Here is a 12590-nt window from a genome sequence, read left to right on the forward strand (position 1 = left end):
CTCTTTAGCCCATGGTCTCCTCTTGGTAGGACATGCCCAGAATACCTTACCCAGGAGGTGCCTGGTAGAGATCCTAATCAGATTTCTGAACCACCTGAGCCAACTAGGAGGATGATTGGCAGCTCTACACTGAATCCTTCTGATATGAATGAACTCTTCACTCTGTTCCTGGCTCATTCAAATATCTGACGTCACAGGAAGCAACCCTCTGATCCACTGGGAAACACCCAGAGTGCAGGCATCAAGCCTACAAGAATACCCACCACGTTCTGACATTTTAACAAGGGAAACTATGAGTATGACTCATGTCTCACTTCTTAAGTGGACATTACAGGAACAGCAGCTTTTGGCAGTTCAGTGTTGTCTTCATGATGCTTGATACTAAGCTGTTTAGAAGATGGGTGGATTCACAGAGCAGCTTCAAATAGACTTTGCGACTTGGAGTAACGAGCTCTCGCCCTATGTTCCAGGAAGGAGCAAACTTTTACCAGGTAGGTAAGAAAGATGTGCTGAAACCTATCAGCTACAACTGGCAGATTATTATATCCATATTATATAAATCCCCACTTTATTCCTTTTATAAAAGCATTCGATGGCTTCTAATGTACAGCTGGCTGTTTCATGTCTCAGTTCCTGCTTGCATTTATCTTTTGTTTTTTTCAAAGTTTGGTGTCAGAACAAGAGGATCTGAATCCTGTTTCATTTCTCCCCCTGTTTACAAACACATTAACATAATGTGCTACACCAGACAAAGGATTTCTTCTTAAATGCCTTGAAAAAGTATTTTTTATGTTCTTTTTGGCTTGAACTCACATCCTCCTCCCCCTCACCACCGTGTGGTTTCTTTAACAGGATGTTGTCGCCACTTTTGCTACAAAACGGTCAGTGAAACTGCAGCGTGCAGACGCTATGAAGGCAATTCTGCTTCTCCTCTGTAAGTACAGAACAAAAATTAACAAACAAAACTTCTTGTCACACAATACTGCAAAAGTACTGTAGATTAAAATGCACAGAGGTGTGTTTGAGTTCTTTGTTGATGTATAACTCGTTATAACGTATAACGTTGTTTTTGCTGCACACAGTTCTGTGACAGACTGAATGGCTGTTTTATGAAAGTTTAAAGTTATCAGATGTCTTAAAGTTAAGAGTTGCAAATGAAACTTAGTGATTTCATGTTTGTGTCGTATGACTGAGAGTTTTTAGGAAAACTTACACACTGTGTGGTTTGACTTTGACTTTCATATCAGTGTTGAGCACCTGCCGGACGTCAGCCCAGAGTCGTGGTAAGATTCAAGCCTGTTTATGTCTGTGTGTGTGTGTCTGTTTGTGTCTGTCTGTGTGTGTCTGTGTGTGTGTGTGTGTGTGTGTGTGTGTGTGTGTGTGTGTGTGTCTGTGTGTGTGTGTGTGTGTCTGCATGTCTGTGTGTGTGTCTGCATGTCTGTGTGTGTGTCTGCATGTGTGTCTGCGTGTGTGTGTCTGTGTCTCTGTGTCTGCATGTGTGTGTGTGTCTGTGTGTGTGTGTCTGCATGTGTGTGCCTGTGTGTGTCTGTGTGTCTGCGTGTGTGTCTGTGTGTGTCTGTGTGTCTGTGTGTGTGTGTGTGTGTGTGTCTGCATGTCTGTGTGTGCATCTGCATGTGTGTGTGAGTCTATATGTGTGCGTCTGCATGTGTGTGTCTGTGTGTCTGCGTGTGTGTGTCTGTGTGTGTGTGTGTGTCTGTGTGTGTGTGTGTGTGTGTGTCTGCATGTCTGTGTGTGTGTCTGCATGTGTGTCTGCGTGTGTGTGTCTGTGTGTCTGCGTGTGTGTGTCTGTGTCTCTGTGTCTGCATGTGTGTGTGTGTCTGTGTGTGTGTGTCTGCATGTGTGTGCCTGTGTGTGTCTGTGTGTCTGCGTGTGTGTTTGTGTCTGCGTGTGTGTCTGTGTGTGTCTGTGTGTCTCTGTGCATCTGCATGTGTGTGTGAGTCTATATGTGTGCGTCTGCATGTGTGTGTCTGTGTGTCTGCGTGTGTGTGTCTGCGTGTGTGTGTCTGCATGTGTGTGTGTGTGCGCGTGTGTGTCTGCATGTGTGTGTGTGTGTGTGTGTGCATGTTTGTGTCTGCATGTGTGTGTGTGTGTGTGTGTGCATGTGTGTGTCTGCGTGTGTGTGTCTGTGTGTGTGTGTGTGTGTCTGTGTGTCTGCGTGTGTGTGTCTGCGTGTGTGTGTCTGCATGTGTGTGTGTGTGTGTGTGCGTGTGTGTCTGCATGTGTGTGTGTGTGTGTGTGCATGTGTGTGTCTGCGTGTGTGTGTCTGTGTGTGTGTTATAGAATGTCATTTGCATTTTTATCAGTGTTTTAGACAAAGTGAACTTTTAGAGTCATTGACTGAAAGCACTGAGATGTAAACATTTCATTTCATTTATTTGTAAACATTTTCTTCTCTAATCTAAAGATCTTCAAACTGAACCTCACCAACTGTTTCCTGCCTGCAGAATCAGGCTTTTCTTCCTAATGACACCAACACAGCTCCTAAAGCAAAATGCTAAAGCCCAATGTTTTCATTGCATTTTCTGCTACTTTATGATTCATATTTACACATTGGAAATAACAGTCAATCATTTAAAAACAACCATCATCACCAAACAAAACTAAAAAGTCAGTTGCCTCACTGATGAAGGTCCCTTAGCTCCCCTAGCTGTTACAGTATCTTTTACCAAATCAAGCATTCTTATCGTAGCCTTAGCTCAACGCAGACGCATGTTTGCCCCTTGGTAACCAGAGATCTGTAAGACAACATGTCACACAGCAGATAAATGTCCGATCAGAGCACAAGAACAAATAACTGCTTTACTTTACTGTTTATTACTGCTGTGGGACATCATAACACATGAGTTTTATTCATTACATTTCTTCTGTGTGTGTGAAGTGAAGCACACCATCATCAGATCTCTCAGACTCATTATGGTAACGACAGCAATTGCAAAGCTCAGTTGTTACACTGTTTCACTAAGTTGGTAACTCTCTGGGTTTTTGATTAATTCAGTGAGTGCATTTACTCACTTTGGCTAACATCTGGTCTCAAATAATAACCCCTCAGAAACAGCACTGAGCTGAAAAATCAGAATTTGAGCATTTGTATTCAGCAAATGTTCAGAAAGCCCAAAAGAACCACATGCTTATTTTATTTAGGCCATTGCATGGGAAGGAAACAGGAAGTCAGTCGACTTAGGAGGCACGGCTCTCATTGGTGCAGGTTCAACAGAGAAAGGCGCGTTTTCTTTAGGCCAAAGTTTGCATGAGTTTACATGACACCAGAGTTTGTAGTGGAGGAAGCTTTCTCAGCACGGGGTCGACTGTTCAACAACTGTTCACACGTAGGATGGTAACAATGTAAAGTGCCTTAAAAACCACACATTTACTACACTCACCGACTGTTTGTGGATCTGAGTGGATTATGTAGAGATGTTGCTGGTGATGTGTTTTTCTCTCCAGGTATGATGGTACATTTCTCACTGATTTTTTTTACCAGATCCCAGCTCGTTTTGTTTGTTATTTTGGCCTTTGTTCACCCCAGAGTCAAAGCTTTCAGTTTAGTAACTTGTAAATTTGTTTCTGGGTATAACTTTGGGGACCACGGCAGGGTCACCTTCCTTTTAAACACTTATGCTGTGCTCTGTCAATTGTGTCTCTGTCTCTCTCAGCCTCTTTGAAGGTCACTCCCAACTGGTCCCAGTTTTTCGAGTACGAGCACATCAGTCTGAGCTGTGAGCGGATCGCCTCCGGTGAATGGACAGTGTGGAGATCCCCAGCGAAAAAAGGGTCAGTTTACTGCTTAAATAACAAAAATCACAAAACTGGCATGTTAAAGGAAGAGCACTCTTTATGTTTCACTCAGCTAATTCATCCTTTCACTTGCTGTTGTGCAGGAAGATAATCATTTCTACCAAGATGTTTTCAGTGTCTGAACCTGATAAGAGTCATTTTCAGTGAATTAACCTAACTGCAGACCGAAAGCAAATAAAAGGAGATGTTAAAGAAAAGCAATCAGCAAAACAAAGAGCAAATTCCAGCGGTCTCATAACAACCTGCTGACAAACTGATATTTGACTGGTGATTCAGAGCACCAAAGTACTTTATGAGTGACAGTGAGCGTCAGCAGGCATCTGGCAAAATGCCTGGTTTGAGAATTTCTTGCATAATTTACAACCTTGGACTGTAAAATGATCCCAGTATAGTACTGAATTAGATAATTAGTTTATTCATAAGTTGTCTAAAAATGAAGTTGAGATTCAGGTTAACACAAACGATGTTTCTCAGGTTGAAAGTGTCTGACTGCACATCAGGCTGGGGTATTCAAACTTCCTCTACCTGTGAAATTAAGAGAGTCACACATTCAGACTCCGGGGTTTACTGGTGCCAGTCCACACACGGTCACAGCAGCAACGCCATCAGCATCACTGTCAATGGTAAGATTCATTAAACTGCATTTCAGCATGCCTGAAGGAGAAGCTACATAACTCCTGCTTCCTGTTTCTATGAAATTTAATGTGACTCATTCATGTGTGAATCAGCTCTTCTCTCTCCAATAGACTTTTGCAACATTTGCAACTTTACACGTCAGTGTTTTACAGGGAACTAGTTGTGATAAAACGAAGCACATCAATATAAACCAAAAAGGTTTAGTTCAGTTAAGTGGACTCATTTTTATACACAACTTGCTTCATTCATTCGGGGCGATCGTGGCTCAAGAGTTAGGTGTTCCTCTTGTAATCGGAAGGTTGCCGGTTTGAGCCCCAGCTCGGACAGTCTTGGTCGTTGTGTCCTTGGGCAAGACACTTCACCTCCCGCCTACTGGTGTTGGCCAGTGGTGCAATATGGCAGCCTCGCTTCTGTCAGTGCGCCCCAGGACAACTGTAGCTGCCTCCACCAGTGTTTGAATGTGAGAGAATGAATAGTGGAATTGTAAAGTGCTTTGAGGGGTCCCGAAAAGCGTTATATAAATGCAATCCATTATTATTATTATTCTCCCATTAACACAAGCACTATTGACTAACTTGATATTTGGCATTGAGACTGGTGCAGTCAGGGATTGAACCACCAGCCTTTTGGTTGGTGGTCTGGCTCAGGGCTGCGGCTCCAAACAAGCCACACTTTTGCAGTCTAACATTAAAGTCTGTGAGCTGTAGCTCTTTGATGTGTTTCTGATCAGCAGCGACCTGCTCTACTTTCTGTGCCACAGCCAACCAGAGCTAATGTTCCATGTTATGTCAGTAAGCTCTCTGCATGTGGAAAAAATGATCTATAATGCTGCACATTTCTTGTTGCATGGGGCTGTTCATGATCTGTTTTAGAAATGGATGGCTGATTGACCTCTATGAGGCTGGTAGCTAACCTGTGCAGTGTTAGGTTCCCTAAACTGGGACGCTGAAATAAAATCATTTTTAAAAGCAGATAAATTACATTTTAGCAATACCAAAAATGATCCCACTGGGCCTGTTGAATATCAGTTGTGTATGTGGACGCAACACCCCCAGTCCTTCTCTGTAAACCACAGTGACCTAATTTCTTTCCTGCAGAGATTCAGAGATAGCTGATTTTGTTAGCATAATTGTTCTAGGGCAGTCACCTCTTCCCTGTAGGCTGTCTCCTCACCTGATATCACACAACAACATATTTCATTTTTCTGGAGGTTTAGAGAACCCAGTGATCCTGCTGAGTCCTGCTGCCCCTGTGGTGGAGGGAGAGAACATCACTCTGCACTGTAGAACAAAGAATCCCTCCAACCTCCCTGCTAATTTCTTTAAAGATGATCACCCCATCAAAAGTGAAACTGCAAACCACACGACCATCTACCAAGCATCTAAAGCTGATCAAGGTTCCTACAAATGTCACATAAGTGGTCATGGGGAATCACCATCCAGCTGGCTGCTGATACAAGGTAAGGGACAAAGTCATTTCTCTAAATAACAGCTGTCTGCTTAAGCTGCTGCCTGTGACATGACCCAGATAAGTGAACAAAATAGATGAATGGATGCAGACAGCTGTATAAACACATAGTGAGGGTAAAGATGACTGAAGAAGAAACATTCAGTGCATCTTGGGAATCCCCCAGCAGCCTACACCTAAATGCAGCTTAACTAAGGGAGGATTCAGGGTAAGAGTGGACATGCAGCCAAAGTCCACAAAAGTCATAAAGCCAAAGTAACTTGTGTTTTGCCCTCATACACCGATGGTGATCGCACAATCTAAACAGATTAACTGGCATTCATCAGGATTCATTCAGTTCAAGTATGAACAGGACGGCTGTGAGTATGCTGAAGGAACATCCTAAAAATCTCTTCTTTACTCTTGGATTTGGTTACCTGACATCATGTATTTATTAGGATTTGTGTTAATTAGAAAATCTTATTGTAAAACTAATTGTGTTACCAGTCTCAGTGAGATTCGTAGCACTGCAATACATCATCCAACACGTTGCTTTATATGTAATAATGTGTGCCCAGTTGAGCTGGGGTTTGTAAAGGTTTAAATATATATGATTTTAAAATACATATTATATTAATATTAGTTGTAATGCCTTGCATGAATGGAATTCTGATTGGGGCTCAGCAACATAATAAATACATTAATTGAATTTTGTTGCATTTTTTTAGTGTAAAAAAGTTTTGACACGTGTATCATAGAAACAAAGTGAATAAGCAAAACAGAAGACGTCTCAAAACAACAGGAAATGTGAAAACATTGAATACAGCGCACATATTTTAACACACTGAGTCTTGTTCTGTCCCCAGATCATTCTGACCTTCCCACTCTCACACCGTCTCCCAACTCCGCTCAGATGTTTGAGTATAAGGACTTGAATCTGAGCTGCGGCATTCAAGGATGGACAGTCAAGAGATTCAGCACCTTTGACAAACAAGTGTCCGGATGTGAAGTCTGGGGAAAAGCTACTTCCTATGGTTGCATCCTCCACAAAATCAAGGGGCTCGACAGTGCTGTTTACTGGTGCGAATCTCCTACACACCAGCGGAGCAACTCAGTCAACATCACAGTTTATGGTAGGAGCGGGTTTAAAAATCTAATTTGAAACAGAAGCCCTCAAAATGTATACGAATGAGAGAAAACTAAACACGTAATAGTCATGCTTGTAAAACACGTGTCAATGTTGTTATAACAAAAATGGTTAAATGAACACTTTTTGTTTTACACACAAACAGTGGAGCTGTACAGCTTCACAGCTGAGCTCAGTGGATGGATGCTTTACTATGAACAAACATAGTCGAGCTAAACAGAAAAAAACATGCATTTCTATTGCTTGTAGAAAATAATAGTTTCCAACTTCATGAGAATAGGTTGGCCAACTCTTCTTTACAGCATTGTTTCAGTTTATTAATGTGCACAGCTCTCTTAAGCTATCTTAAGATCCCACAGGGTTGCAGTCGGGTTCACTCCTGGACTTTGCATAAGTCACTGATACATTTGATCACAGAAGATGTCGTTCTTAAAATCCTGTAACTAAGTTTAAGGATGTAAATTCTCCACTGTTATCTTCTCCAATGACATACGCCAACACAATGTAAAACAGCTACCTAGACTCCCACAAGACTGATTATCTTGTTAGTGTTGCATTAAACAGCTTTCATTGAAAAAGCAGGCCTCAAATCAGAAGTGCATGAGTCCCTGGTATAACTCACAAAAGTGTGCCTTAAAGCAGATAAACTGCAAGCTGTAGAGAAAAAGGCAGCTCACTATTCTAGATCTTCATTTAGACTGGAAGAAGAGTTTGCTGCTCTATAATAAAAAGACGTCTTACTATTTGTCACTGAATCAAGACAACAAAAACAACCCCAGGTTTCCTCAGGTGACCACAATATTTTAATACACAGAGAAGAACATGCAATAGAAATTAAAGGTACTGCACTGCAGTGCTCTGAATCATTCCATATCTATCTAATAAACTCTGTTTTCATGTAGATTGATATCTCTCTTCACACACAAAGGTTTATTATGAAGTTCCACAGGGTTTAGTGGTGGAATCAATTATATTTTTCCCAAATATATTTTTCCTATCATCACTTTGGTGCAGATAATACCCAGCTTTATCTACCCATGATGACACACACTGATTAGCTAAACTGCAGGGATTTCTTAAGGACCTGGATGAGCTGTAATTCCTTGCTTCTTAATTCAGATGAAACTAAGATTATTGTAATTTGCACTAAAAATGTTAGAAACATTGTATCTAACCAAAATGCTTACTCTGAGTGGGATTACCTTGGCCTCCAGTAACACTGCGAGGAGTCATTTTTGACCAGGATATGTCCTTCCATGTACATATTAAACAAATGTATAGGGAAGGTGCTGCATATCTGCAAGAAACGTTCATGCAAAAAACTAGTTCAGTCATTTATTACTCAGAATCTGCACTGCTGTAATTTATTATGATCAGGATGTTCAGATGACCCACAATGACAGTGACTACTGTTGTAAATTGCTGCAATAAAAATGAAACTGAATTGAACTGCATCTTGTAGAAGTACTCACACTTGCTGATGATCAAATAATCAAGTGCATTTAGTAGCACCTGCCCAGAATACTTCCTCACCCACTGTTTCTCTATTCTGGCTTAATTTGTTTTATATGTCATGTCATGTAGTTCCTCTGAGGTTTTACTTACTTAATTTTAAGAACTTTAAGGAATCAGAATATTTTATGTCCTGATACTTGAAACCTTAGCAACTAAGGAAGGTTTACTTTCTTTATTTACATTGATTTTATCTGCCTCTCATCAGACAGTGCTTGATAAATAAAGCTGAATAGCATGTTCTGCTACATGGCATGTACTCGTGTATTCAAACAATTTGTTTTTATCTCTCAGAACGAGAATATACTCCAGTAATCCTGCAGAGTCCCGTCCTCCCCGTGATGAAGGGAGCTAACGTTACTCTGCTCTGTGAATCAAAGAACAGTCAATCCGACATCCCAGCAACTTTCTATAAAAATGAATCTATTATTGGGACTGCGCCTAGAAGTCACATGATCATCTATAACGTCACAAAGTCTCATGAGGGCATGTACAAGTGTAACATGAGTGTGGGAGTGTCTCCATTCAGCTGGCTGTTCATCATAGGTAAGGACTGAAAATCCAAGGAATGACATGACTGGTGACTTTGGTCTTTTTTCTTTGATGTGTATTAGACACTGTTCATCTGTGGTTTAGAGAGAAGATAAAAAGAGCTTTTTTCCAGCAAGATCTTTGTTGTTTGTTTATAGATCCTGAAGATCCCGATGCCCCCACCTCAGATCCTCACAAAAACCTGTCTTCTCTGGGAATACTGCGCTACATCTTGGTGTACTTCCCATATGTAATTTCCACATTCCTCATGGCTTCTATATATCGCATGTCTGCAGGTAACACTCATCACTATGTTCAAATATCACCCGTCCATCTCGTAGTGTTGGATCTATAATCTTTACCAGAATAGAAAAACACTGGTTACTGAACATGCACATTTTGTCATAAACCAGAGTTACTATGTAAAAATCAGAGAATAACCAAAGTTATTGCCGCTTTGATGGAGGTTTGATGTGCCTGAGCCACATTTAATAAGATAAGATAAGATAAGATAGAACTTTATTAATCCCTCGGGTGGGTTCCTCTGGGAAATTCGACTTCCAAAAAAAGCACAGCAACGACCGAAGTTACAGTTACAGAACTGTTATATATATATATACACACACACACACACACACACACACACACACACACACACACACACACACACACACACACACACACATATATAAATACAGAGACAAATATAAATAAAATATACAAAGGGGATAAATAGAATAAATAGGAATAAAAAATAAAAATACAAGTGAATTGCACATTTCAAGTATTGAGTCTATTGCACTGTTGACTATTTACAAAAAGTATTGCACAAGGTATTGTACAGTGAGGTGCAGAGGCACTACAGCTTAGTTGTTCCCCCCTCCTTTGTCCTCCTGTTTCCCCTCCCTCTCCCCTCCAGAGAGGAGTTAAACAGTCTGATGGCGTGTGGGACAAAGGAGTTTTTAAGTCTGTTAGTTCTTGTCTTGGGGAGAAGCAACCTGTCACTGAACAGACTCTTCTGGTAATTACAGTTCACACAAAAGTCGATAAGAAAAGCAGGGAATTGGCAGACGAACTGGCCAACATCTACAGAGACATGTTTTCAGGGCTCTTAATCTAGCAGTTTCCTAGAAATCTGGGATGATGTGTAGAACAGCATCAAAAACAGAAATCCATTATTCATAATTCATTATAAGTGCACCTGTATTTATTTTGTTTTTCACATCAAAATTATTTGTATTTGAACAAGGATAGCAAAAGACTAAGACATCTCATTGTGGTTCAATTTTCACTACTAATCAGGTTATTTAGGGACATGATCGATATATTAGATGATCTCATAGAGGCTTTGTGTTTCAGAAGCAACCCTTGGTAACCTCCAGTCTCTGTGTGTTTATTCTCAAACCAGTTGCTGAGTGGTTGTGAGATCAGTCACATAAAAGGTGCTGCATCAAAAACCTTCTTGCTTTGGACACTTGTAGATTGCAGTGGTTGCCCAGATGCATGGAAGATGCAGACTTTGCCTTAAAAGTAAAAGTTACACATCATCTGGTTTCTGTGACACTTTTACCACAGCTTGGCAAGTATTTGGCATTTATTTGCAGAAAAGTTAGTGTCTTCCTTTCAAATTATAGGCAACGTTTGCAATGTGCTAGTGACCAAATTAAATACAAGGAGGTCCTCAATGTATAGCTTTTTACAACCAGCTTCATGTTATGGACTGCCAGCAACTTTATCAAATCAGACAAATCACTTTTATTGTCACATCACATGTGCAGGTACATTGGTACAGTACATGTGAGTGAAATTCTTGTGTGCGAGCTTCACAAGCAACAGAGTTGTGCAAATACAATAACGTAAACAAGAAAAATACAAGAATGGCTAAATCTGAAACTAATAAATATATGTACAATATATAATAGTATATGCATTTCTGGATGTGTATACTAAATATTTTTCTACGTTTAGCAACCACTCATTGGGTCACAGAATACACATTATTCCAGAGGGGGTCAGTGACTGGATTAATGGGACCAATGGGCTAATGACTCAAAATCAATATACATAAGGGAATAAATGAAAGCTTAAATTTAAAAGCCATGATCTTCAGGCCCTCAGGCAGCACTGCAGTAACGTCTTGATATTCACACATCACGGCTTAGGTTTGGAAGTTTTTTTAGCCACATGTTAGTTTTAGTCACTACAATCTGCAATTCAAATAAAGTCTAATACAGTTTGGCGGTCCAGTTTTGCTGTCTTAACAGTTTCCATCCCACTTTCTGTTGGCCCCAAATTATTTAAGATGGCGACAAATAGAAGCTCAAATCTATCGTCAGACAAGAATAAGTTAACATCTACAGTCGATGTCAAATTAAGTTCAAATTAAGAATGTATTATTCAAAAGAAAAATGACTTCTTTATATTTACAGTTTGTTTCATCACTGTTATCATTTCTTACTTTGCGCCTAACAGGCAGGAGCTCACATGTTTCCATAACGATGCCTCCACCCACCGAGGAAGATGAGGACCAGTCGTATGATGATGTCATGGCTGACGTCACCACTGAGCATAATTTCTAACTTAAACTCTTTGTCATGTTTTGAAGTCCATGAATTTTGTTGCATGTTGTTTTTAATTTTTGTATCAATAAAGTTTTTTTTTTGTAAATTCATTGCTGTGTGTTTTCTTTAGTTTACATCTTCGACCTCTTAACATGAAAAATGAAACGGTGCTTTCCTGGCAACAAACGTTATCAGGGTTAGAGGTGAGATTTTATTTATAGGATCTATTTTTAGGGCAAAGGGAGAATTTAACTGTTAGTTTCAAACTTTACTGGGTTGAAGAAGTATATTCAAAATGAATAGAACCGTGATGTTAAGCTGCCACCTGCTGATGGCTTCTTGTCACTGCATCTCTGAGAGGTGACTGTGGAGCTACAGCAGCAAACTGACTCTGAGATATTAAAGATGGAGCTTTATTAAAACACCACCAGACTTTAATTCTGACGTCAAACATACATGTGGCTTAAAACTGATGATGCATATACATGTATATTTTAGTTAGTTGGTATTTAGTTGTGTGAAGGGAACCTGCAAAGTGCGGTGTATATGACAATAAACTTCTTGAATCTTGAATATTTTTTTTTAATGTAATGCTTATACCCCACAAAACAGGCCGTCTGTTTTTTCAGTCTGATGACTGACAGCCTGCACAGAAGGAACCCTGATCCTCTCACCAGAGAGAGGCCAAACTGAGTGCAATCATGGTTGGCTGAAACAAATCACAGAATGCATGAAAGCTATTGGAAAAGGTACTAAATCAGCTCAATTTAACTGAGCAAGTGAAAGAAAGTTTAAAGTAACATAAAAAGAAAATCAAATATTTTCCACAACATTTCTTTTGCTGGCCACCTTTTCAGTCCCCAGAGAAACTGCGATATCGGCCAGTCTCCGGTGCAGCTGCTCCACTGCTGGCTGCTCATTTGACCTCCAGAGATGCTCAT

The 12590-nt window shown here is 40.3% G+C and overlaps 1 protein-coding gene across 1 annotated transcript; it reads left to right on the forward strand.

Moving 5' to 3' along the window:
- Positions 1–891: 891 nt before the first annotated feature.
- LOC113019693 (basement membrane-specific heparan sulfate proteoglycan core protein-like) lies at positions 892–11755 on the forward strand. Its single transcript, XM_026163507.1, has 9 exons — positions 892–934; positions 1248–1283; positions 3675–3792; positions 4291–4439; positions 5669–5911; positions 6765–7031; positions 8852–9103; positions 9247–9384; positions 11561–11755. Exons 1-9 carry the CDS (start codon positions 910–912, stop codon positions 11665–11667), a joined length of 1335 nt encoding a protein of 444 aa, XP_026019292.1. The 5' UTR covers positions 892–909; the 3' UTR covers positions 11668–11755.
- The last annotated feature ends 835 nt before the right edge of the window (positions 11756–12590 follow it).

This window comes from Astatotilapia calliptera, chromosome 3 (assembly GCF_900246225.1).
Source record: "Astatotilapia calliptera chromosome 3, fAstCal1.2, whole genome shotgun sequence".
Taxonomy (NCBI): Eukaryota; Metazoa; Chordata; class Actinopteri; order Cichliformes; family Cichlidae; genus Astatotilapia; species Astatotilapia calliptera.

What these genes read in the sequence shown, in the direction of transcription:
- LOC113019693 (XM_026163507.1), top strand. Translation starts at nt 910, where the DNA reads ATGAAGGCAATTCTGCTTCTCCTCT. An exon ending in CATCAGCATCACTGTCAATG is followed by an intron (nt 4,440 to 5,668) that starts GTAAGATTCATT and finishes CTGGAGGTTTAG; the next exon opens with AGAACCCAGTGATCCTGCTG. An exon ending in CAGCTGGCTGTTCATCATAG is followed by an intron (nt 9,104 to 9,246) that starts GTAAGGACTGAA and finishes GTTTGTTTATAG; the next exon opens with ATCCTGAAGATCCCGATGCC.